Source organism: Thamnophis elegans, chromosome 6, assembly GCF_009769535.1.
Source record: "Thamnophis elegans isolate rThaEle1 chromosome 6, rThaEle1.pri, whole genome shotgun sequence".
Taxonomy (NCBI): Eukaryota; Metazoa; Chordata; class Lepidosauria; order Squamata; family Colubridae; genus Thamnophis; species Thamnophis elegans.
This window is the reverse complement of record NC_045546.1, coordinates 24087404-24115147: the sequence shown is the minus strand read 5'-3', so window position 1 is coordinate 24115147 and position 27744 is coordinate 24087404. Positions and strand designations below refer to the sequence as shown.

The following is a 27744-nucleotide window of genomic DNA, read 5'->3' as shown; positions in this document are numbered from 1 at the left end:
GTTCCTACTTATTAAACACCAATAATAAAAAACTATTTTTTATTATCAAGTTTTATTGTCAACCTGTAGCTTTCCAGTAACAAAATAGTCTCTTGCCAACTGTGGAGTCAGTCTTCTTTTTGTCTCCTTTATAAGGTTTTATAGGCTTCTCTCCTCACTTTGTTGCTTGAAGGGTCTCTCAGATAATCTCCTTGCCCACTGCTACTAAAGTTAACTTGTCTTTGTTTGTCAATCCTGCTTCTGAAAAAAATTCTCTTCCAATGTCTATCATCATTAGTATTTTTTTCTCTTCTGGTCCTGGAATATGAGGTAGAGCTCCAATTCGTCGAATTCCTTTTTCCACATTCCCTTTCCATTTTCACCCACATTTACTCCATCATTAAATTCATCTATTTTCTTATCTTTATCTTTATATCTCCATTGTCCCCTTTAATTTTGGGGGCTCCAACCCCATCATCTTTTGCTGTGAGGAAGACTAGTCTATCCAGCTTCTTCTCAATTCTCCGATATCCTTCCAATAGATTTTGAATTCCAGCCAAGATATTTTGGAATTTTAAGGTTTCCTCATCTAAGTATTGTCCCATGTTTCTAAAACAGAAGAGAGAAAGAAAAAGAAAAAAAACCAATAATGACTGCCAGTCTAGTCTTCCAGGCTTCTCTTAGCTTTTATTTTATTTAAGTTGACTTAAACACAAGTTCTTTTATGTTCTTCAAAGGGGAAGGGTTCCGTTCCCCCCTCCCTCCTTCCTTCTCCTTCCTTCCTTCCTTCCTTCCTTCCTTCCTTCGTTTCTCTGCCAAAATAGTTCTCAGAGGCACCTGTGAAAACAGTTGGTGCCCTTGGTTTTTTATCAGTTTCTGTAAACAAGTTACAAACCCTTCAGCTGCAGAGTTAGTGAAGTCAAATAAAGAGATACTTGTTTTTTTTTAAAAAAAAACCTCTGACTGGCAGTTAATTTTCACCTTCTGTAGGAAACAAAGTTCTTTAGATTGCTTTTAGTGTAATTTAATAACACGTAGTAGGAAGAACTGTTAAAAAAAAGAAAGGTTTTAATCCAGAAGTCAAAAAATAAAGCAACAAGAAGCAGAAAAAAAAACAAAAACAATCGGTTCACTTTAAGAGGAGAAATAAAGAACGTGACAAACATTTCAATCCACAAAAAATAGTTACAATGACAAAGGGAAAAAATTTCCACAGCGATCCCATTAGGATTATTTCTGCAGCTTAGTTCTTTTGTTTAAGCATCAATTTGGCTTTAAGGAAACATTTCTTTGGGCAGTCTTTAGCAAAATAGAAAAAAATACCTCACCAGATGGACTCACTTTCTCTTTTACTTCCTTCCTTCCGGAGTGTCCCGACTTCATCAGCCTAGGGGCTGTCTGTTCACCGCGGGCTTAAAGCACTTCCCTTGGGTCTAACAGGGATTTTGCGATATCCCTGAGACCAGCAAGGCTTTGTCTTCCTGATCACCATCTCTACGGGATGGTTTAGGTCTCAATAGACCACCCCCCAAGCGGCAAAAGTGTCAATGGTGGTCTCAGAATGTCCCTTATATGAATCTTCTTTTCTGATGCATTTGGTATCATTGGCAGCAAATTAAGGCATTTCTAGAATCTCTGCTCAAAAATAAGAATAAAGTTATGGGCTTAACTTTATTCTCTTCTGGGAAAGCGGGAGTGACTCTATTTTACTGTGATTGGCAGAAGGGCTGTGGCAATTTTGATCTGCTGGCAAAAGGAAGCAAAACTGAGGAGGAGGGGTTTCTGAGGTACATAGTAGGGTCCTGGTGAGTTGTGTTTCTAATTGAAAATTAAGGGAAATGTTTTATCTAGTGGAATTGCAAAATTCACTTTATGTTCTAAACCTTCCAGCTCTGCTGGTTAAAACAAACAATAAGCAAACGGGCGGTCCTATTTGGTTGCTCATGTGAGATGTATAAAACACAGGTATGATGCAGATCTTAGACTGGCACTGCCCTTGTATTAGAGTGACTTGAGTTTTATCCAGTTTAGTTTGCCTTGTGCAAATAATACCAGAAATCAACAGTTCCCCTCCAAATAGGCTTTGGTTTATACCAACAGCAGTTTTATTTGCTCTTACTTTAAACTGCATGTTGTAATACCTTGCAATTCAATTTTTGAACGGCTTCATATTTATTTGTTTTTCAGGTTCGGCAAGAATTATTAGAAGAATTTGAACAAGTAAAGAGCATTGTCAACACCTTAGAGAGTTTTAAAATAGACAAGCCTACAGATATCCCTGTATCTTATCAAGATGAACATTTTAGAGATCCAATTGTGTGGCCACCTCCTGTTCCAGCTGAGCACAGGTAATTGGGTTTAAATAGGATGGCATGTTTACTTGCAGGCAGGCAGTAGCAACTACATTTTTTGAGACAAAGTAATATAATGATTGAGAAAAGAGCTGTTTTACCTTATTTCTCCTTTTTAAAATGTGAGCATTGACTATCAGATCAAACATTTGAACTATTATTCTAATAATGCTTTACAATATATTTACATATTTGCATTACAAATATAATGTTACGGTCTGTTTTTTCTGCTGACTTGCTGTTAGTATGACAGTTATTAAAAACGGATATATAATTACAGGTTATAATTACAGACTTTCATGGAAGACTTTACCAAAATACTATTTTTTTCAAAACCACTTCTAACCATAATTCCTAGATTCCAGTATGCTGGACTATTGAAAACCTTAATTTAGTTTGGAGTTGGCACAGAATTGTAGCTAAGTTTCCTAAATTGCAGTTTGGTGCTATGCCTGAATTGAGCTTCTGATCCAATTATTTCTCGTACCTATTGTGATCAGACTGTAGTACTAAGTCCTCAGCCTTCTTTTTTCCACCTTTCTACTTATTTTCTAGCATCTGTCTCTGTCTCTACCTTTTCCCCAGTTTCCTAGTTCCTGCTCCATTGTGTGAGATGTGTACGTAGTTTTCAATGTCTTCACTTAATTTCTATCATCATCATTTGCACAGCAATGAAAACGGATGAAAGGGATTATGTGGATACAAAAGAACTATGTAGCTGTGAGGTAGCAGACCCTCCACCACAAAGCATAGCTATACCCTGGCTCTTTAGAGATCAAGATATGCAATTTGAACATTAGCTTTCCCCCAGAGTTGATCAATTTTCCTCAGTTGTGGCACCTTTCAAAACTGAGTTCATAGAGTTTTCAGTAGTGGCTATGATGTTTTGAAATTCTGGACATAGTGTATAATATATGTATCTGGGGGACAATGTGTTCGGAAGACTAAAATTGAACAGCAATACAAGATGGAAATACGTTTACTTATCTTAGCAGTTTCTTGTGTGTCCTTCACATGACACAGAGTCCCACCTCAGATAAAACGACCCAATCGAGAAGTGAAACCTCTGCGGAGAGAATTGCCAGGATTACAACGGGGACCTGTGGGCAGAGCTCAACCAATATCAAAAAATGAAAAACCTGCTAGTAGTCGAGAGAGGGAATCTAAAGGAAAAGGGAAGGATGAAAAGGTAAGGCATAGAGCAGAGGTTTCCAACTTATATCCTTGCGGCATTCTGAAGGCATTTTCTGTAACTCACAAGAATGCTTTATAAAAAAGAATAAGGCTTATGTTTTATAAAGGAAAGAATATAGGCTTATGTTTATTGACTGGTGAGATCAAAGTCAACAGAAGGAGGCATTGCTCTCTGCCCATTTTTTGTGATAATGACATGAGGTGAAAGCAGACTAAACATAGGGGCAGCAGACAAGAAAGGAAGGTGTGATGCCACTTTGACTGTAGTCCAAAGCAATAGAAAACACCTCACTCACTACACACACATTAAGAAAGCAACTGTTGGAATTAGGGCAGCTACCGGTATTTGCCAGGTTCAGACAGGCATAGGCATAGATTATAAAACTGTGATGTTCACTGATTCATCACAGATACTAAGACCATTGGCTCTAGACTGAGCAGAAATTGGGGACTGTGCTCTTAGAATGGGTAAACAAAGAAGTATCTGCACTCTTAGTCCTGCATTTAGATGGTGTCACAGATAGAACAAGGGGTAGAGCTAGCTCTTTATTATTTAGTACTCCCTCCCTCCCCTCCCCTCCCTCCCTCCCTCCCTCCCTCCCTCCCTCCTTCCTTCCTTCCTTCCTTCCTTCCTTCCTTCCTTCCCCTAATAATGTATTCCCAACATTGGTTGGATTACGTCTTGCATATAGTAGGCATTTATGGTTTGAAAGTAACTCAAAGGAAATACAGTTCTCAGAAGAAGAAAAAGTATTACCCAGAAAATAATTCTATTCTACTCTGCTCTGATTAAGCTGGGCATAGCTAAACAACTCCTGAATGCTACTTATTCTTTCCCTCCCACAATGGTCATCTAGCCTTCAGATCTTTCATTTTCATTTTTCATGAAAGATAATATTGGAAATCCCTGGTATTTATGATGGCTGGTTACTGGTTTTGGTTCCTTCATCCCACAACTACAATCCATCAAATTTATTTGAGTAGAACCCAGGTAATTTTTTAAGAGAGGAAAAAGAAATATTGATGAATACTTATGTGCCTCTAACTTTATCCAGGGAAAGAAGATCCCCCAGGATGGTGGTGGTGACAGTGAAATTCAGAAATTTGATGGAACAGGATATGATAAAGATCTGGTTGAAGCTCTTGAGAGAGATATTGTGTCAAGAAATCTGAGTATTCATTGGTATAGTAATTCTGTAAAATGAGATATATTAATATTCATTGTGGATACATATCCAGAAGATGTTGACATTTGGGCAATGATTGTGTTATTTTGTAGTAACTGCTGATATTTAAAAAACTCAAGAGATTTGTTGCACATTAAAGATTAATGGTTTTGTAGGGCTTGATAGATTAGTCTAAATGCAGAACAATAAATTGAGAGCATAATACATAAAAACAACTATTTCTTACATATCGGGTTATTTTGGATAACACTTCGGATATCTTTGCAGTACTTTTCCTTTTTTAAAAGGGTAGAATAATCTTTCATAGATGCATGACATTTAAAATAGCAAATTATTGTCAAGAAAAGATCAAATAGAAATAGTCTTTTATCAGCTAATATGCTCTGGGCAGTTTGTATATTGAGTCTGTTATTCTTGCCTTACAAATAAGAGAATTGTGCATAATAGAATTTTGAGATTTGAAAAACTGATAATTGCCAATAATATTCTATATCATTACATAAAAGTGTGATGATGTTAAATTTTAAATGTATATTGCATATTGTTTTATGGAAGATTATGCTGTTAAAAGCTGTTTATGCAGCTATAAATATCTACTTGGAAAAATCTGTAAATTACAGATACCATATGGAGATACTTCAGCCTTAAAGCATTATAACTCTTCACAAGGCTCCCATAACAGTACAATAATTACTGTTAAGTCTAGATGGGATTGTAAACATGTGAAACTGAAAAAAGGTTGAAAATAGCTCAAATAAGATTTCCAGAAATATCTTTAATTCTCAAGTAATTTTAGCAGCCATTGTGTTTCTATCTAAGTTGGCAGGTGAGCTATGTGAGCACCTAAAAACTTCATCTTTCATTATTATTTCCCATATTATCGTATTTTTCGGAGTATAAGACGCACCTTTTTCCCTCAGAAAAGAGGCTGAAAATCTGGATGCGTCTTATATACCGAATACAGCATTTTTTTGACTCCAGAAACCCCGCCCCTTCACCAAAATGGCCGTGCATAGCCTTTAGGAGGCTTGCAGAGTGCTCCTGGGGGCTGGGGAGGGCAGAAATGAGCAAAAAAACTGGCCATTTTTTGCTCAATTTTGCCTCCCCAGCCCCCAGCATCACTATAAGCCTCCTAAAGGCTATGCATGCCATTTGGGGGGTGGGAATGGGCTCGTTTTGTGAAAAACCGGCCATTTTGGGGAGGTCTGCAGAGTGCAAAACCCTTTTTTTTAAAAAAAAATTGCCTCTTCAAAATCTTGGTGCGTCTTATACTCCGAAAAATACGGTATTCATTTTCTCTGGGATCACCGAGAAATGGACTTGTAGTGTTTTAAGGAGCTGCCTGAAAAGTAGCAATGCTGTAATTTGAAATTCTGCATGTGATCCTGGGTTTCCTTCTATTCATTCTGCCTGTCCCTAAAATAACAATATCATCTTAATTGTCTTTAATCTGCTGGTTACTTTATTCATATATTGGGTCCTGGGCTGCAGAAGTGTGCAGATTTCCTGTCCTTTGCTAAAATAATTACTATGACTAAAACAGGGAATTATTGAAAGATTAAGGAGATATAGGTTTTTCAATTGCTCAATAGATGGGCCAGCTTTGAGTGTCACCTAGAGGTTTGGAGGACAGTAGCCAAATCTAGAAAGCAGACCTGAAGCAAGAGTGATATGACAGATCCATATTGTTCATTCCAGTCTGCTACGGCGGAAAAGCTTCTTTAGCTAATTGCGAGTGCTATTTTGCTTACAAAGCCCACTTCATGTCTAAAACAGTACCACGAACAAAAGGCTCATTACAGACACTCATTAAAATGTGAAACAATGCTGAAAAGCTTTTTTAGGTGTTGCCTTGATAATCATGTTTTCAAGAAAATTATTTTTAAACTGAACATTCTGTTCCGCGATTAGCTGCAAGTCATTTTCCGCATGTCTTTTAAGTGGAAGGTCATTTTCAGAACACTGAATTGTGCCTAGCATCCTGTGCAAGAACTTGTCATTATATATTTTATCAATGAAGTGAAGTGCAAGCATTTAACATTTATTTATATATTTGTTGTTGGAAAAAAAAGATACATTATCTTTCTAAAACTGAGTTTCATTTTCCATAGGGATGATATTGCAGATTTAGAAGAAGCCAAAAAATTATTAAGAGAAGCAGTTGTTCTTCCACTGTGGATGCCAGATTTTTTCAAAGGAATCAGAAGACCTTGGAAAGTAAGAAACGGTCTAGTTATTATATTGTGTGATGTCCTTATGAAGATTACATATTCAAACATTTTCTCCTGCAATAAATCTACCAATTGTACATATTCAAACATTTTCTCCTGCAATAAATCTACCAATTTGGGGGTATATATTAAATAAAGGGACTCGGTGGCTCAGTGACTAATACCCTGAGCTTGTCGATCAGAAAGTTGCCAGTTTAGGGGTTGGAATCCCTAGCGCCGCTTAACAGAGTGAGCTCCTGTTACTTGTCCCAGCTTTTGCCAACCTAGCAGTTTCAAAAGGATGTAAAAATGCAAGTAGAAAAATAGGAACCATCTTGTTTGGGAAGGTAACAGCGTTCCGTGCGCCTTTGGTGTTTAGTCATGCCGACCACATGATCACGGAGATGTCTTTGGACAGTGATGGCTCTTTGGCTTAGAACGGAGATGAGCACTGCCCCCTAGAGTCAGGAATGACTAGCACCTATGTGTGAGGGAACATTTACCTTACCTGTTAAATGTAATCTTTAGTATTACTTTAAAAAAAAAAGAAAATGAAATATTCTGAATAGAGACTCCTTGACTCCACGGATTAAAAAAAAGGGAGTTACGATCTGGATCTGAAATTCCGATTCTTCTCTCCCCACGGTCATGTATTCCTATTTCGAACACTCGGAACTGGTTCACATTTATGGCTGTTTGCAGTGTTCTATCATTAAATGACCTTCATTTATGATTTGTTTTTTTTGCTGGGAAAACGGTATTTGCTTCTGGTTTCCTACAAAAAAAAGCGCAAAACACCTATTGCAGATAATTGAGTTTGTTTAACGGCCACATATTCACTTAATGACCATGCTGATTCACTTTAAGGATGACTGGAAAAAATTGTTTATAAATTGAGTTGGTCAATTAATGACCTGCACGACTTAAACCATAATTCCGAGTTTGCTTATGGTTATAAACTGAGGAGTACTCTTTTGATACAAATAATTGAATATACTTAATGAGTATGATCAGCTGATGCTAAACCATTGTAGAAGATCTGTTTGAGGCTTTTGTTCTTCCTGTAAAGGACATAAGGCTAGATTTTTGTTCATTTATTTATTTGCTGGGCTTCTTTTCATTCTAGTTACTTCTGACTCTGTGCATCATGATGTCCTCTGTAATCAGGTCATAAACTAACAAAATTTCCAATACAAAATCAGAATAGGTCTATAGTTATAAACTTTGGAAATGTCAGTTATACTGAACAAATACTTCAAAACCAGAGGGAATAACATTAGGATTTCCCAATTCCAAGGTCTGCTGGAAAAGCCACATTTTAATGGCCTTCCTAAAACTCTAAAACTATTTCAGGGGGATGGTAGAGCAGGGAGGCAGCAATTGACAAAGCTCACTTCTGTGATGTTTTTGATGACATTCCCAGAATTCAGACATAGAATATTATTGACTGGGTAGATATGTAGGTGGTCCCAATGATACCTGTTCCTGAGCTGTGAATGCTTTTAAAGATGCCAACCAGAACCTGAAATTGCATATAAAATATCCTAAAGTAGTGGGCTTATATGACTGAATTAAGGTGCTCTCATGACTACTCAAGTTGCTGCATTCTGAATTATCTGTAGCTTCCAAATGTTGTTTAAGAATAGCCCATGTAAACTGCTTGTACAGGTCCAAGCAAGAGATCACTAACCATGAATGAGGAAGTCTTGATTATACACATAATGGAGCTGTGTGATGGCCCGGGCAGAAGTCATATGATAAGGTCACCAGATTGGCCATTTCTAAGATAGCATCAGATTATCTTGTTGCTGTAATAGTATTAACAGCTTCTCCATTGCCATTTATCTAGCAAATCTCATTCAACGAATTATTCCAAGTAAAATGTCCTATGCCCTTCCCCCAAACCATTCTAAAATATCAGGTATCTTTTATTGCGATGAATTTGCAAGCTTTTACTGATCAAATTACTCATGTTTGATTTTTTTTTGGGGGGGTGGGGGAGTACAAGTTTGTAGGGGTGGTTGAAATTATGAGACTTGTATGGCTCAGTATTTTTATTTGGAACAAGTTCCACTATCTGTCTTACGTTGAAATGAAGAAAATGGTGTTATTATTATTATTATTCCCATTATTATCAAATAGTATGTTTTTTAGGAAGACTGGATTTTTAATAAAAGCTTTAGTTCTGTGGCTGCATATTCCTCTCCTCCTCCCTAAATTTTTGATTTTAAATTGAATTATTGATTCACTGAATATCTTTCATTTTAGACAGTGTTAGCCAACCGACCCTGTTTTTAGATGTAGCTATCATTCATTTCCCAGACACCTGTCAGTCTAATTTTCAGGCTTTTTAAATTACTGCTTTATTATCTGATTCCGTAATGGGATCTCCAGCAGGCCAAGCTTCTAGAGATCCCTAATGTATCAGAGTGAACATACAGCTGACCTGTAAAATAATCCATTCTACCTCTAGTTATATAAGCCTATTAGGGTCATTTCGATAAACATAAGCAAATGCAACTTACCTCCACTTAAGCTTAAATAGTTAGGTAGGCATTTGATAAGGCTTTTTCCTGTTTTGACTTAAAACACATATAGTTGATATAGTTATAGATCAGGGCTGTCAAACTCAAGGCCCGTACTCTGGATGCGGCCTGGAAATATCAAAGAAATGGGCCGCAGTGCCTCTAATGGCCAAAATGGGCTGCCGGAGGGGGGCACATGAGGCTCCTCTGTGGCACGTTTTGGGCCAGCAGAGTGCTGCAGAAGGCTCTGGAGGCTGAAAACTGGCTACCCGGGTGTGTGTGTGCATGCACCCCCCCCCCATGCCCTGTTTTGGCTGGCAAAGGCATTGTGGGCCGGTCCTTTGATATTTCCAAACCAGCTCCGTGGGCAGGAGACAGAGTGCTGCAGAAGGCAGAGGCACCCCATACACCATTTTGGCCCATCTTCACCTTCGCTTTAGCAGCATCTGCTAACTGGAACTAGGCATCCTCCAAGATATGGATGACTGGTGTTTAGAAGAGTCAAAAACATCAGTCTGTTCATCCAGGTCTTTAATGAGAGAGAGAGCACACAGTCCAGTAAAAAGCATGTTGTGTTTTGTGTTGTGTTGATGTGAATTATGATATAAACACATCTACGTGGTTTTTTAAGTGATCTGCAGTTGTATGCTTTCCCAGGATATGGGAAATATAAAATATCTTGAATTATTTCTTGCTTATGTCTGAAGTGGACAAAAAAAATCTTCAGCGTTTGCACAGAATACTATATTTTTGTGAGTATGCTTTATGCAAGAATTCAGCATAAATTCTTCACCATGGCTGAATATATGTCTGGATACATGTTCTGGTAGGTCTGTGGAACCTTCCCATTATAGTGAATGGTTGTTTATAGATGCTTGGAATCCCCCCCCTTGTTTTTCTTCCAAAAGGCAAGGTCTGTGGTATAGGTTTTTTTTGTCTTGATGGCAAAGTCCTGATATAGATAAGGTCCAGGGTAGAGATAACATTGGTAGCTAACTTTTATTTGTTATGAAGGATACTGGTTAGGAGAGTTTTTTTTTTAGAAGAATACAACATATTAGGAAGAAACATGATTTTTGAATAATTAATTTTGTTATATTTATTTTTATAATTTAAAAATAATTTTGAATTATCCCCCCCCCCCCCCCGAAAGCACGCATTTTGCAAAATTTGTTTTAGTTTCATTAGCTCTTTTATTGTAAAAATATGTACGCTGTTAATAGTGTAAAGTCATTTTGATGTCTGGTGTTAATGTGATTATCCTAAAAGTACAATTTTTCTTTAGAAATCTTTTGATAGTAATTTTCAGGTGGATAAAAGATATTCAGTAACAGTAGCAAAGTGATGTGTGTATTCCCTTTATTCATTGCTTTCCTTTTATGAAATAATATAATGTCTGTAATTAAAAAACCCGGTTTTACACAGAAGCAGTTAACCTTGCTTCATGAATTATATGTGACTTTTTCAACAGCTCTGAATACGCATTGATGAAAAAAAGAGAAAAGATCATGAAATGCTTATTCTAAGCATTCATGAGTTACATTTCACACAGATCAAGATGGAAAATTTACCTTGCACAGTCAAAATAGCAAATTGTAAGGATTATGGTTAGAGCACTAGGCAGAAGGACAGATGGAATTAGCTCTTTGAGATTGACCAGATAAAGAAATAGATACCTCAGAGAGGAATATATCCAAGCTTTTAAATCTCATTTTATGTAAACAAAATCAAGATGGGATTATTTGGAGTTTCTTTCTCACACTTATTTCAGTCTCTAAAGCATGCAGTCTCTTTTTCAAGTCCTTTCTTAATGGCTTTGTCCTTTCTTCCCCCACCAATGACTCTTTCATTCTTTCTCCGGGGTAAATTCTAAATTTTTTACAAGGTTGGTGGCAAAAGAACAAGTGAAATTTAAATTGTGAGTTTTAACTTTTGGAACCATTAGGTATATTGGAATTTTCAAATTCCTTTTGCGGGCACATCACAAAATGATTAGTGTGGTGGGTTTGCTCATAAAACAGACATTTAGCAAAAGATAAATCTTCCTCTCAAGATATTCTATACTCCTTTTTTTGGGCAACCACCAGTTATTTAAAAGAAGTCTGAACAAAACAATAAAATCAGATGATCTGGGGGTCTGGAGAGAACTAAGTGATGCTAGGCACACTGGTGCTGTGCTGTGGACTTATCATTTAAAATATATAATTGTGAAGCTTTCCAAGACAGGCACAGACCAGATAGGATTGTCCCAGAAATCTAAACACAGTTAGGAGCTGCCCATTTATTGTAAATCAGGAGTGGAAACTATTACATCAGCTAGTCGCATTTATTCTTCCCCTGGAGAAACTCAGTTAAGGCATAGACCTAGCCTGTAGATGGCAGAGGGCCTGGAAGACTACATCCTCTACATTTCATCAGAATCCATGTCAAAAGAATCTTGCTGATGTTGCGAAATGTTCCCCCGCCTCTACAACAGACCATGCCCATTGAAAGACAGGCCAAGAGCCAAGACTGGTTGGGAGTGATCAACTTCAAGGGCCTATGTCACCTCCAATTGCTTTCAATTCACCAGACATTGAACAGAATAGGCTACGGTTGCTGGGAACTCTCCTGAGCATTTGCTTGAATACATTCTTTTTCATAATACACATGGTGTGGTTTATCTTAATCTGCCTGATCATCTGGATGACCATTTTATTTAGATTATCTAAATGCTAGTCATATCAAAATCATGTAACAAGTGGTCTGAGGCAAAATGAGGTCAAAAATATAGCAGCCTGAGTATGATGGGCCAACGATTACTCATGGTTACTTAATCTTCATAGGTGGAGGCCATGAAATCCCAGTTGTCCCCGGTTCTAGCCAGTGCATGGAGATTAAAGTCACCCAAACCTCAAAGATGAAGGAACTTCAACACTAGACCTGGGTAGGGATCCTGCCTGACAGGAGGGCAGCCAGAGCAGAATAGGATTTTAGTTGACATTTCTTTTAAAATTACTGTATTTTTCAGACTATAAGACGCTCTGGACTATAAGATGTATCTAGCTTTTGGGGAGGAAAACAGGAAAAAAAAATCTTCCTCTATTTTCCAGCAATTTGCCTCCTTAGAGCAAACAGTAAACAGCCTAGTCAGCTTCAGCACAGCCTGATATAGCACAAGCAGCTGATGGCGGTTGGATCGGCCTCCTGGAATACCGCCTATCAGCTGTTCCAGGCTGTGGGGATTGCTGTTGCCGCTTATTCCCGCCGCCTGGAAAAGGCTGAAAATGGGCCTGCAGAGCTCAAAAATGGGGACTTGTGGAGGCCGAAAATGGCGCACGGTGGGTGATGGGTGGTGGTGATCCCGCAGCCTGGAACAGCTGATAGGCAGTATTCCGGGAGGCTGATCCAACCACAGTCAGCTGCTGGTACTAAATCAGGCTGTGCTGAAGCTGACCAGGCGTTTCCTGTTTGCTGCAAGGAGGCATATTGCTGGGAGACAGGCCGAATGCTGGGGGGGCGGCAAGTGGGTGGGGCTTCAGCAACATTCAGCAACTATAAGACTCACAGATATTTCCACTCACTTTTGGGGGTGGGGAATTGCGTCCTATACAATTGAAAAATACAGGTTCATATAGTTTGACGTCTGAAGAAAGAGCTCTGTAAAATTCAGAAACTACCAGGTCAAATGATGCAGCTTTCTCCTTCCCATTTCAAGGGTTCAGATTCTCATCGTTGTTAACACATCCAGTTCTTATATTAATAATAGATGAAAAGTATTGCTTGTCTTGTGGTTAGTCCAATTGGTCTGGAGGTTAAGACACCAAGGTAGAAACCAGGAGACTGTGAATTCTAGCCCCGCCTTAGACAGGAAAACCAACTGGATGATTTTGGACCAGTCAGTCTCTGTCAGGTCAACCCACCTCACAGGGTTGTTGTTGTTGTGGGAAAATAGGAGGAGAAAAGAATACTAGGTATGTTTGCTGCCTTGAGTTATTTTGTAAAAAAATAAAATAAAGATGGGATAAAAATAAATAAATATAAATTAAACATTAAATGCTTTCAGTGCTGGAGAACCTTAGTTGAAACATTCAATTTTTACAGAAGATGGTTACAAATAAATTATTGAAAATGTGCTGACAGTTCTTTCTGTGAGCAGTAATAATCAAAGACATACAATTGGGCCCAATGTTTAATTATCTTTAATTATTCACAAGGCAAATGGAAGCATCAGAATCCAGGAGTGAATGAGTGATTTTTAAAAAGATTTATATAGTTGCCCATTTTGTGAGACACAACTCGTGAGTTGCTAACAAAGTAATAAAAGACAATAAAAACAATACAACATAAAGAAAAAAACCGTACACCTGGTCTAATAATTACATCCCTCCCCCAATGTATTCTCCCAGGCTCCACCCTTGCAATCTCAATCCCCGGGATTAAAGTAATCTCTTAATAGCTTTCGGAAGATTAAGCGGATGGGATCCTACCAGATCTCAAAGAGAAGGCAGGGGCGCTATGACAAAGTCATGCTTCCTAGGTTCACTAAAGTAGGGTTCCCCAACCTCTGGGTCGTGGCCTACTACTGGGCTTCGGTGTATTCGAAGCTGGGCCATACAAACGGGTGACTGTGCATGCACAGCTCCACTTGTGTGAGTAGTGGGTGCTCACACTTGTGCACAAAACTCCATTTGTGTGGACAGCAGGTGCGCACATCCGGCACTTACTCAAATGGCATGTGCCTGCCCCTCGCATTGAACCATCCAAACACTTCCCCCCAGTGGTCCAAGCTGGAACGGTTGGGGGATGCTCTATTAAGGGCAAACATAAGGGAAGGGACCTGAAGTATTCCTACTTATCCAACCTAGTGAGGCAGGCAGATTACCCTCAAAAAGAGACAGTTCCTCAAATTCACCTGGCCCTGGGTCATAAAGGGTTTTAAAAGATTATCAGCACCTTGTGTTGCACCCAAAAAGAAGCTCAGCCTCCAGACCCTCACAGCTTCTGAGTATTTGGATCAGCACTGTGATGACATCCCTTGGGTATCATTACTGGATATAATTTGCTATTAAATGTTGAACTCCATTCCATTGGATGGCCTCCACTCACAAGTTTTGGGTAGAGGTGCTCAAACATTATAAGGGCTTAGGGCTGGACCTTTCCGTTCCCACCAACACCAACTGGCTACATAGGAAGGGAGAAAAACCACTGCAAAAATGCCTCTTCCAATCACTGCAGCCAGTCCAGAAAGATACCATGGCTGATGGTATTGAAAGTCGCCAAGAGATCCAGGACATACAGAATTTGTATAAGATAGTCAAGTGTCACCACATCCTTGTTTGAGAAAGCCTAAATCTGATGATCCACAATCTAAATTATGTTTAGATGAATTTAATTGCACGATGTTGTTATATGCTTGTATCAGGCTTGTGGTTTCTTCAGTGTTTGGATTTTAATTTCAGGGAGTGCTTATGGTTGGTCCTCCTGGGACTGGTAAAACCATGCTAGCAAAAGCCGTCGCTACAGAATGTGGAACTACATTTTTCAATGTGTCTTCCTCCACTCTCACATCAAAATATCGAGGCGAGTCTGAAAATTAGTTCGTTTGCTGTTTGAAATGGTAGGTATTGTTGATTCCCTCAGATATTAAACTCTTATTTGCATTAATTTCTTCCTGGCTCCTTTTCTTTGTAAAATGATTTCAGGCAATCAATATACATTACAGTGAGTATAATATACTATAAATGCCGATACTGAATTGGTTGGGAGCTGATGGTTTAAATGGACAACATGACCAGTTTCCTGCATATCTATGTCTTAGCTTGATATACTATTTACTATTTGTTTTTATGCATCCATAGGACATTCCTTAAATTCACAACTATCTTGATTTAGCATTAAACAATTTTGTGTATTTAAGTACAATGACAATAAAGATTATACTTATAAGAAAATGTATTGGTATCTATCTTTGTTAATATGGCTGTACACTGAGGGATGTTGTGTATGATTAAAAAAAACCCTTATGAATCCCTAAGTCTCATGAGAAATGTTTGTCTTTGTTTTAAGGCCAAGTTTTATGCACCTACAACCATATTCATTGATGAGATAGACTCTATCTGTAGTCGCAGAGGCACTGTGGATGAACACGAGGCAAGCCGCCGAGTCAGTCGGAGCTGCTGGTTCAGATGGATGGTAAATAGGGTTTGTTCTGCCTGCATTGCAAAGTCTTTTCCTGTTTTATACATTGTTGTAGAATAGACTGTGAAGGAGGGAAGGACTTTAAAGAAAAAGTCACCGATGCTTATTCTCTACACTTGGTTCAGGCAACTTGTGCATCCAGAGACCACTTTTAAAAAACTGAACCTTTGGGGATTCTGAGAACTGCAGGAATTGTAGATTTCCCTGAAGGAATGGAGCTGAAAATATTGTCCTTTTTGTAGCATAGTTTTTAAAAAGTTCAACATACCAATAGATAGTTTTTGGGTTATGTTGGCAATTGGGACTGGAATTTCTTGCTAAGCCGTGCCATCATAAAGCCATTGTAATCCTAGGACCAGGCTGACTAAAGTGGGAAGGGAGGGAGTCTCAGGTAAGCAGATCAGTAGGTGAGAGTTATGGGTGAGAACTGTGGGCAGGTGAGTGGGTACCGCGGGCAAGTGCTACAAGTGTGAGTGGCAGGTGTAAAATCAGCAGGAATGGGGGTGACATGCCAGCTCCTGCTGGCTTTCCTAATGTTTTGTTGAGGGAAAGGCTAAAAAAGGCAATCATGTGACTGTGGGATGCTGCAGTCGTAATTGCAAGCTGTTGCCAAGCATCCAAATAACAGTCATGTAACCACAAGGTTACTGCAATGGCCAGAACTTCAGGGTCTTGTCATAAGTCCCGCTCTTTCAGTGCCGTTCTAACCGAATATTTGCTAAATGAATGTTTTGTAACCTGAGGACTACCTATATTTAATTTAAGTCTTCTTAGTTGTGAAGTCATGTGACCCCATGGACAACGTTCTTGCAGGCCTTCCTGTCCTCTACTATCCCTATGGAGTCCATTTGCGTTCAATCTACTGCTTCGGTGACTCCATCCAGCCACTTCATTCTATGTCGTCCCCTTTTTCTTTTGCCCTCAATCTTTCCCAGTAATTAGGCCTTTCTAAACATGCAGGGTTCTCTTATTGTCCATTTCCCCCCCATACAATATGTGGTATTGCTGAACTAAGATGCTTTCAAGATTCAGATTACAGTATACTGCATGCAAAACCTCAAATTAAAGTGAACTAAATAGAAAAGCACCATGTACTCTAGCTTTATTATTCCTCCTTTAGGTGTAGGCGGAGCTCTGGAGAATGACGACCCTTCAAGAATGGTGATGGTGCTTGCTGCTACAAATTTTCCCTGGGATATTGATGAAGCTTTGAGAAGGAGACTGGAAAAAAGAATTTATATACCTTTGCCAACAGGTGGGTTTTCTTTTTAATGTGCTTGTCTGGCACTTGTTACTTGACACTTCCTCAGGGAGCTGTTAAAGAACACATGAAATTTATGCAACAACATTGGATATTCAGGCTTTAATAATTATCTTGATCATGGGGGAAAAAGTAAAAAAAGTTGCTGGCGATTGCAGAATGAAAGAGCTGTAGCAGTCTTTCAATGTAGACTCAATGAGGGAGATCAAGCTTTTTAATGAACTTGTAAACTTTTTTGAATGTTTAACAGGCATTCCTTAAACGAGCACAGATTGAGCCTTGTAGACATCTTTAAAGAATTATTGCCAATGCATTTTCCTATGTGCCCATTGCTGAATACAGAAAAGTGAAGCCATTAATTTTAACTTCTAAGCTTGCCGCGTTGTAAATCAACTCCTGCCTGAATTTTATGACTAGATTTTGAGCTCTTCATAGAGCGGTTGGCTGATTTGTTCCCTGCTTGAGGAAACCTCATTGCAGAATGACTCTTCAGGTTGTCAGTCAGAACTGCTATTAACTTCAAGATTCTGTATCATCTTAGGTTTGCTTTTAAGCTGTCTCTTTTCTTGATTTAGGGTAGCATGCTACCTGCCTTTTACCACTTGACTCTAAATAAGAACACAGTGTGACAGTGGTTTTAATGAAATTTGGTGGAAAGGAGGACTGTCTTAACCTTGATACGTTATTTTTCCTGCTTGCTAGGGGTGTGCATTTAATGAAAATAAAGGCAGTTTGTTTCAAAGTTTGGACAAAAAGCCTTACATTCCATTGAAATGTTCTCATTTGGTTCTAATGGGGAAAAAAACGCCCCTAAGAGTGTTTCAAGTAGGGAACAGTGAGAAGCTAAAACAAGTGCATTGTTCCCTTTTTTTAACCTTAAGAATAAAGAATTGGGCAACCTAGAAAATATGTCAAAGTCCTGGTCAAATTCAGAGAGATGGGTAGCCCTTGTGCTATTTACCTGGGTATTCTTTAAAATGGGATATAAAAAATATAATCCCTGAATTCTATCTTCTCCATAGCAGTTAGAAGTAAACACAGCAAAGGGCAGGCAGAAAGTGGCTAATGAATCTGTCAGTTCGGGATTGGTCATCCTGAATTGCTTCTGAATGTCAATAAAACCCAGCTTGACCTATATGGGTCCATGACAAGGCCAGCACAATTATCTCTGAACACTACTGCTTAAATAATTGTTTCCTTTTTTTCCACTCGCCGTTTCTTCTCTTATCACCTGGTCTTGGCTCTGCAATTTCACTAGCTATAAAGCACAAAAGAACAAAAATCCATCATGTTCCACAAAAGGATTTTGAAGTGAATTTCTCTAGCCTATTTACATTTGTTTCTGTTGACAGGCTGAGGAATTCTGTATCCATCTTGATAGATGATAAATTATTCTTATATATTCATAGATTCATGCATTTGTATGTTACTGCACTGATTTATATTGATTGTTTCAAATCCCCTTAAGATATTTTCCAGAATATTTTGCCATTTTTGCAAATTAGCAACTTTATTCATTTTTCTAAGAATGTATGTGCATAAATGCACCTATGATCGTGCAAAAATTTAGGAATTTAATACTGCAAATGCTCTTTTACATGTAATGGGGAAACACATTCCTAAAAATATGAACTTCATGTTAAACTTGAAACCATTGAAAGAGTGGTCAAAATTAGAATTACAATACTTGGTTAAATAAAAGCAGTAAAAATGTCATTACTTTTTAAATTTGTACTTCTTTCTTAAACATCTTCCTCCCTGATGTATACATATATTACTGAAAAACATGGCAGAAAATGGTTAATAAGCATATGTTTTGGGTAAAAAAAACAAGAATTCAAATATTCTCTATAAATACATCAATGAAGGTAACCTTGGAATTCTAAATATTAAATATTTTTAGGATGCTAATCACAAACATTTCTAGGCTGATAAATTCAGAAGAATTAACATCATGACTAGAAATGGAATGTAAACATCAGTGAAAATTAGGACACTCTTTTTCCCAGAAATATTATTAAGAATTGGAATTTACTCAGAAATCATTTGTTTATAAATATTTTCAAAACTTGGATTTTTTTTTACTGCTTCAACCTTTTATATTTCATCATGCTTTTATGATGAAGATAAAGAGTGTTGGTAAAGGGAAGGGACTTTATTATTAAAAGATGTATATGATGGGGACAAGTAAAAAATTAGAGAGCGATTATAAATGTTTTTAGAATGTTTGGCTCATTCATGATGTCAAATACATTTCACTGCAGTTCCAGAAACAAATACAGCAACAATTGCAGAAGTTGAAGTTAAGCAAAATTAATCACCTAACAAGAGGAAAAAACAACTTTCAAAAAGTTACAATAGTGTATTAGAAGAGAAGAAAAACTTTCATATGAGAATAAGATATAAAAGTCCTGTTTATCTTTGACTTTATGGTGGACCAACTGAAAAAAGAAAAATATTGAAATTGCTTTCAGCCAAAATTGAGGAAAACCATAAAGAAAGAATTTTATAGATGTTACTTAATACCAAGAAAATTTAACATAATAAATTCTACTAAAAGTCACTTGTTTGGAGAAAGTTTAAAGCAATATTATCATATGTTGGATGTTGGATCTTCTAAAGTTGTCCAAAACATTACTCAAATAGGATAGATCACCACACAGGCCATTAAATTAAATCCTAAATTTATCTTATAATTTTTTTTAAATAATTCAAATGTCAAATTCAAAGTTTATTTTTAATAATTCAACCTTGAAACACATAGTAAAAATTGATAGCTTTCTTGATGGTTGTAGCCAGAAAGATAGTAGCAACATACTGGAAAATTTGAATTATTTCATTTGGTGGCAAATACATTGGAAAATAGTTTTGATGGAAGAGCCGATTCCACCCCCCTAAACAAAATCACGTAGTAACATAGAAGATGATTTTTACTCCATCTGGTTTAAATTTATTAATTATTTGCAACACAGACTGAACTATTTTCTAGCTTCCTAGATAATCTAATGACATAAAGTTATGTCTTTTGTTTCTGCATATAATTGTTAATAAATTTTAATACATTTTTAAAAAGGAAAAAAAATACCACTTTGTTCTCTTTGCTAGAGAACTCTAGGTAAATCCACAAAGCTACTTGTAATTTCTTTCTGAAAAAAGCTGTTAAATATACCTCACAGTTTTAAGAGAGTTAGAACCTGCCGTCCAATCTCCTCACTTTGGATTTGGGACCTATTCTCGAAGCATGCAACCATTGTGGCCTCGGTAGCAACCCTGTATCTCCAGAGCACCAATTTAGGGAAGGGACTTCTAGAGCCATTAACAAAATTGCTTTCAGAACTCCTTTAATCAAGAGGCTCTTTTCTCTCCAGAGTAAACCAAATTATAACTTTAGATGTGGTAGAAATACTGACTTATTTGTCAGTTTCCTGTAATCAAGATGACATTTATTTTACAGCAAAAGGTAGAGTGGAACTGCTTAAGATTAATCTCCGGGAAGTTGAACTGGATCCTGACATTAGTATGGAAGAAATTGCTGAGAAGATTGAAGGCTACTCTGGTGCTGATATCACTAATGTCTGCAGGTATCCTGTTTTCTTCTCTAGACCAATCAGAACGCAGCTTTCCCAAGAACATTTCTAAACACTGAATCTTCCAGAATATACATTTTTTTCATACTTTTCTGGTAATTCCTGCTCTCTTACATTTTGCCCAGGAGTGAACACTTTTTGCTTACTTTTTATATTATATGAAAACCAGAAAATCTTTGGGATTTTTTAAGGATATTCACTTTCTACACAAAGGAAGTTCAACAAGCTTACCAAGTGTTATTCTTGCTTATTAGTTAGTTAGTGAAGTATATTCATATTTCTCTGTAATTCTCTTCTAACTGAGGGCTCTGTAAGATATTTTGAGAAAACAAAAAACTCACCAACGTATTGGTTGGATTCAATAAAAAATAATATATCTTTAATATATCTGCAGATACTACCTAAGGACTATTTAGTTCTTAGAATTCCACTTTACCGTTATGGTTGGAGACTGTGTAGACTTATTTATGTATGAGATTTATATGGCAACCCATTTTTGTGATTCTGGGCAATATACAATCAACAAGAAATAGAACTAGGCAGCATATGGGAAACAAGCACACATTACACTTAAAATCAAAAGTTGGGAATCCATATATTCCTTGAGGTGGAAACTCCACTCAGCCTGGTCTCAACCCTCGAGGAAAGAGGTATGTATTTAAGGTTGTTTTAAAGGCCAGCAGGTTTAGGAGAAATACTTCCAGGCACTTCGAGGAAGAGTTAAGCTTTCTAGGTCCCTTGGATAGTAGGACCTGAAACACCCATCCATTTAGAATATATGGGATGAGGAGATATCACTGGAAAAAATTTTTCCTGCTCCATCTACTTTTCCTTCAGATTCTTTTAATGGAAAAATAAAATGACCTATCACTTTTGATTTCCAAAAATATATTTAGATAGGCCTAACGTTTTGTTGAGAGCTGCTTTGGTGTAGTGGTTAAGGAGACCAGGAGTTCTAGTCCTGCCTTTGACATGAAGCCAGCTGGGAGACCTTGGAAACATTCACTTTCTTTCAGCCCTAAGGAAGGAGGCAGTGGCAAAACACTTCTGAAAAACATTGCCAAGAAAACTGCAGGGACCTGTTCAGGCAGTCTCCAAGAATCAGGGAATGAAGGGGAAAAAAACCAAACACTTTGTTGTAAGCTAGAAGATAATGGGTGGCTGTTCAACCGTACTTATTTGGAAATGTTCCCACATGGACAGAAAAAAGAAGTTTAAATGGAGTGATATTGAACATCTAGGTCAGTGATGGCTAACCTTTTTGCCATTGCATGCCAAAAGCGGGGGGAACACGAGGGATCATGTGTCCTCTCCCCCTGTGCAGGCGTGCACGTGACACATGCACACACACACCGCATGCGCACGTGACCATTCCAGGGAAGCCTCCTGAAGCCTCCGGAGGTCAAAAAACGGCCCAATGCACAAACCGGAAGTTCGGGAACAGACTTCCGGGTTGCCCGTAGGGCCATTTTTCTCCCTCTGGAGGTTCAGGGCAGTGCCTCGTGTGTTCCAAGAAATGGCTCCGTGTGCCACAGGTTCGCCATCATGCATCTAGGTGAAAATGTCAGATGAGAAGATGGAGAGCAAATCCCATCCATTTGCTTTCTGATAGATGAAATATGATTTATGACTTAGGATTTGTCATCGTCCATCGTCCTCAGTCATTTTGTGATTAGGCAGAGGTCACAGCAGCCATAATAATTGATGTGCCAACTCTGCAATCTGGCTTGTGTATATTTGAGGAATGGGGCAAGTATTTACTGAGTCTCCAGTACTGGCAAGGTTGCCTGGCTGAAGTTTAATTCTGTCTATAGAAGTGTTTCTCCACTTTAGCAATGTTAAAATCTGTGGACTTCAGTTTCCAAAATTCTTCATCCAGCTTGCATTCGGTTGAAGTCTGCACATCTGAAAGTTGCTAAGGTTGAGCAGCACTGTTCTATAGTTCAGCTTAATTTTATATACAAGAAAAGTTGCCATTGGCAAGTGGCAGTGTTTGTGGTAGTAAAAAGAAGCGTTTTAGAGTGGCCTAATAGGTCTAAAACTGTTTGAAGGAGTGTAATCTGATGGATCAGTTTATATATAAAGCTGGTGTTTGGGCTGTTTTGTTCTTTTGGCAGGTGACCTTCTCCATTTTATATCATTTTTGGCCTTTTTCTTTGACATACAGTACTAGCAACAGCTCTGTGATATAAAGCAATTGCTGAGAAAGATATGATGCCCAGAAGGAAGCATAAAAGTTTTCTTTTAATATTCTGTATCCAGCAATATATATATATGTATTGTGTTGGTTTTTCAATCAGATTGTGAACTTATTGCATAGTGTAATGCAGAATAAGTCCAGTGATGAATTTAAACTGTCTTTTAGGTCATAATCAAAATCATTGCTTTAGTACCTCTATATATTATAACAATACAATTGCTTTATAGCTTTCTTTACATCTGCTCATTTGCTAGAATTATTGGTGGATTTTCATCTTTAGTGTTGTATCATCTTTATTTCCAAACTTGCCTGTGAAGGATTATGAAATCATAGGCGAAGAGACTATTTACCGTATATACTCGAGTATAGGCCGACCCGAATATAAGCCGAGGCACCCAATTTTACCACAAAAAACTGGAAAAGTTATTGACTCGAGTATAAGCCTAGGGTGGGAAATGCAGCAGCTACCGGTAAATTTCAAAAATAAAAATAGATACCAATAATGTTTTTGAATATTTATTTCAAAGAAAAACAGTAAACTAGTGGTGTATTCAATGAAATACTTCACTCACCTCATGATGCTGATGTCCCGCTGTGATGATGATGTCCCGTGCAGCCGTGGGAGCGATGTCCCGCCTCCTATGACACACGGCACAGTGATTCCTATCATTGGATCACTGTACCAGAGGAGGTGGGACATCGCTATGTGGCTGCTTGCCATAACAAGGAGGAGGTGGGACATCGTTGCAGAGCGGCAGGAGGGGGAGGAAGGGGAATCGTAAGACAGCCCTGCATTACATTAGAACGTGAGGAGGGGGGATGGTGCGGTGCGCGCTGCGCGGCAAATTAACACAGAGGGAGGGGAAACTCACAGGGGCGCCGGGCCATTCACAAGCGTCACCCAGCGGCATGGCCCCGCCCCTTTTTCTCCTCCATTTCGGGCAAATTTTTCACTGACTCGAGTATAAGCCGAGGGGGCTTTTTTCAGCCCAAAAAGTGGGCTGAAAAACTCGGCTTATACTTGAGTATATACAGTAGATCAATGTTTCTTAAGTTTAGCAGCTTTAAAATATATCAGCTTCAACTCATAAATTCTAATTTAGACCATGGAGTCTAACCCTCCACCTGCCCTTTGTCCCCCACTTACGGCCACAGAAGTGGCTATCCAGTTTCTACTTGAACGTATCCAATGTAGAATCATATATTATGATTCTGTATTGGAAGTGGAGGTAAGCAGCTAGGCAGGATAAGTGTTTTATCTATTCATGTTGGGAATTTACAACTGATACATAGAAATCTATATGGTTTTTTAAAAATTAACTACTTCTTGGACTAACATGTCAATTCGAATGCTTAGCTTTCAGCCTGTATACTTAACCAAATTTTGCAGACCTCTTTTGTAAGATAAGTAGAAAATTTCAGGGGATAGGTTATATAGGAATTTATCCTTTAAAGAAAATGTGTAAACAAATGCAAATTTTTATGCTGTTGTTTTTAAATATAGGAAATTAAATGTAATGGAATCATTGTTGGCAATGCAAAAAACAACGATAACACCCTGTTATAAATAAATAAAATGGTATTTCAGCCTTGCTGTTATATATCATTACTAATATGTAGTGTTTATGGATTTTATTTTTAGGGATGCCTCATTGATGGCGATGAGGCGACGCATTAATGGCTTGTCTCCAGAAGAGATCCGGGCCCTCTCTAAAGAAGAGCTTCAGATGCCCGTCACCAAGGGGGACTTTGACTTGGCTCTGAAGAAAATCTCCAAATCAGTTTCAGCCACAGATCTGGAGAAGTACGAGAAGTGGATGTCAGAGTTTGGCTCTGCTTAACCCTGGAGACATCTCTTTATGAAGGATTTTAGATTTTTAATTATAAAATGTTGGAAGGATTTTGAAACCTTTTAGGCTTGTGGTTTTCTTATGGACAATATTCCCCTTCCCTCCCCCCCTCTTTTTTGCACTTTTAGGGGAACAAATGAAAATGTAATGTAATGAGGTCATAGTATTCCATAGAAGAAGGTTGAAACTGAGAAATCCTTGTCTAGTTTTGGTGTTCTGCACTTTAACAATGAATGCCTGTGCCCTATTTTTTGTTGACATAGTTTCATCTGCTAATCAGACATGAGACCGGATAGGAAGAAATTAAAATGAGTAATACTGCATCCTTAATATTAGGCTCTATTTGTCAGATTAACATCAGATCTGGACTGCCTTGAATGTGGGTGAAAGGTTTTTATTTTGTCTTTCCCCCTTTATGCAAAGATTATCAGTATGATCTACACCAAAAATATTGGGGATCATTCTATGCTGCATTCAGGTTGCTATGGCTACAATGATATTTGCTAGAATTCAGTAATAAAGCAAAACTATTTTAGTTTCCCCTATCTGCTGTCCTCTTGATATAGCAGGACTACAGCTCCCATAATTTCCAGAAACCTTTGGGAAGGCTGGGAATTCTAGTAATTGCATTCCAAACGCACTGGGGGGATACTCAGTTCAGGAAAAGTTAAGTTATAAGGGAAAGGAGATATATCTCTCCAAAGAGAGCTCTTGACATCATACCCATCATTTGTGGAAATTTAAAAAGCAATTTTGATCTGTGCATGTTTACTGTAGCCAGCAGCAGATTAAATGCAATCAGCGCACTTGCTGCATCAAAATCGGAAGCTTTGGGATTTGACAACTTGCTTTATACTTTTGTTATTTGAAATTTCAGACCCACTGTTGCTCTTGTTTCTGCTTTACACTGATATATAACTATCACAATTTCTGCGTACCACTGTGAACGAGGAAAATGTTAAACTATCTTAGTCATTCTAAGACTGTATCGTATGTATTCCAATGGCTACTGATCTAACTTAACATTAATTTATATTTTATGAACACTAATTGTGTGTTTACAATATAGGATATTGAAGTGGAACACAGTGACACTTCAAACTTGAATTGTTGTTCTTGAAATCTAGAACTACTCTGTTCCTTTTCCTTTTTTAGAAAAAAATTTTTTTAATATTTATCATTGGTTTTATATAACATTATGCTGTTCTCAGATGTAGCAATGTACATTCATGCTTAAAGATTTTGTTTTTAAAGGTGTACATGGGAAGTGTTACAAAACAGTGTCATCATTTGTGAGGTCTACAGTATGTAGATATGAAGTATAGTTGAGATCTTGAAGTGATCCTCTGAATGAGTAGATCTGGTTTATTTATTTATTTATTGTTGAAGAAAGATGTGTGATAAATGATCCTGGCAGATTCTGATTTTGAATGTGGCTCTAGAAAAGTTAACATGGATTGGATTTCCAAATCAAACTATCTACATGTATCACATCCTGTTGGTTTCAGATGTTATGAAAATCCAAGCTTAAGGTTTTGTTGTCAAAACATTATTTAGGTAATCTGTTCTGACTCTCTAGGTATTTTTTCACTTAGAGGTAAAGCACTCCAAAGCTGCCCTTTTTTTTCATCATTATTGATGCCAGCAACAAAATGGAAATAGATCCCTGGCCCCTCCCTAGCATATATTAGCATATATAGATCCCTATGCCCCTCCCTAGCATATATTAAGAATTAGCTGACATCTCTTCTTTATCGATGTACTTTAGGTTCAGCTATCACCCTTAGCCTTTATTTGCTTTACAATGATGCCATGTGTCATTGCTTATACATTGTAATTACCAACATTTTGGCAGAATCTTTGGCCATGTCTACAGTTATAGATCAGTATTAATCATTTTATTTGTACAATGCTATTCAACCCAGGAAAGAAATAATAAAATAGCTGAGACAAATTTGGTTTGACTCAGTAGGTAAAAGTGCTCCAGTGGCAAAGACCTGTTACACTTCATATGTCATTATGCAGGTTGTGTTGACAAGATATGGCACCAATTTACAATTTATCTAATATTAAATGTAAGTAATCTAGAACGTTGTTGGTGTTTGATTCCTTCTGCCAGTAGAAGCAAGTAAACAAATCAGAATGTCGTATCTACACGAGAACTGAGAATTGTTGTCTTCTCTCTCCCTTAAAATCCATAAACATAATCCAGACATTTTCTAACGTATTTCTTTGGCTTGTTAGAAGAAAGAACCTAATCAGTGCTAAACAAACATAACACTAAGCCACCCAAGAGGGAGTTCTTGTTTTGTTTAGCCATGCCCACTTGAGGAGGAGTCAAGTAGGAATAATCAAGCAGCATAAGCATTTACAGGTTCAAGCCAGATTTTTTCCCCCCAATTTAAATGCAGTTGAAGTCATCTGGTATCAAGACTGTGAATGGTGCATTGTGTTCATTTCCAACAAAAGACAGCTTTTTTTACCTTGAACAGAAGCAGTCGTAATAAATGTCCTAATGATGACTCACTTTTCTTTCATGTGGCAGTTTTTGTTCTGGGGACAGATTTTGCACTCCTGCGCTAGCTGAGTTGGCAGTGATGTTCCGAAAACATATGAGGGAATCAGTAACTCATAAATCTTCCAGTTTTAACAACATTATCTCTTTTAGATCCATTCATTGTTTTTCTTTGTGAACAAAGTGGCCTGGCATTGTAATTTGCATGGAAAATAAGGACTCTCATGGGAAACATAAAATATTTTTGGAGCCTGCACTGTTTTCTTACTAGAAGTTCCATTGCTTTTTTGCGCTAATATTTTATTTCTGTACTTCAAAAGGAGGGGGGAAACCCCAGATAGAGGAAATCTTTGAAATATTTCTAAAATATCAGCATGGTAGTTTCAGTATGATAATTTAGATACTACCATAAATAAATTGAAAATAAAGACCTCGTATGTTAAAAGTAAAAATAATTCTTAAAATTTTACCTGACTACCTATTTACTGGATTTGGCAATCTTTGCTAGTTTCTCCCAGTAGATTTGGATTGTTCTATTTTGTTTCATCTTCTGGAAAATCAATTTTGTACTCCAGATGTTCTGGATTAGTCTCTTGGTAAAGGAATGATAGCAGGAGTTAGCTATCAGTATGTCTTTGATGGAAACACTGGAATGGGAACATTAAATACTGATTTAACACAGGTGCAGCAGTTTGCAGGGCTCAC

At 37.7% G+C, this 27744-nt stretch overlaps 1 protein-coding gene across 1 annotated transcript in view; it reads left to right on the top strand.

The window, feature by feature from the left end:
• KATNAL1 (katanin catalytic subunit A1 like 1) overlaps positions 1-27023 on the top strand; it is a 41411-nt gene extending 14388 nt beyond the window's left edge. The window contains 11 exon segments of the mRNA XM_032220466.1: positions 2167-2327; positions 3354-3519; positions 4580-4707; positions 6823-6928; positions 14888-15014; positions 15017-15045; positions 15495-15591; positions 15594-15620; positions 16747-16881; positions 20342-20468; positions 24317-27023. Coding sequence (XP_032076357.1) covers positions 2167-2327; positions 3354-3519; positions 4580-4707; positions 6823-6928; positions 14888-15014; positions 15017-15045; positions 15495-15591; positions 15594-15620; positions 16747-16881; positions 20342-20468; positions 24317-24515 — 1302 coding nt within the window. The 3' untranslated portion in view covers positions 24516-27023.
• The last annotated feature ends 721 nt before the right edge of the window (positions 27024-27744 follow it).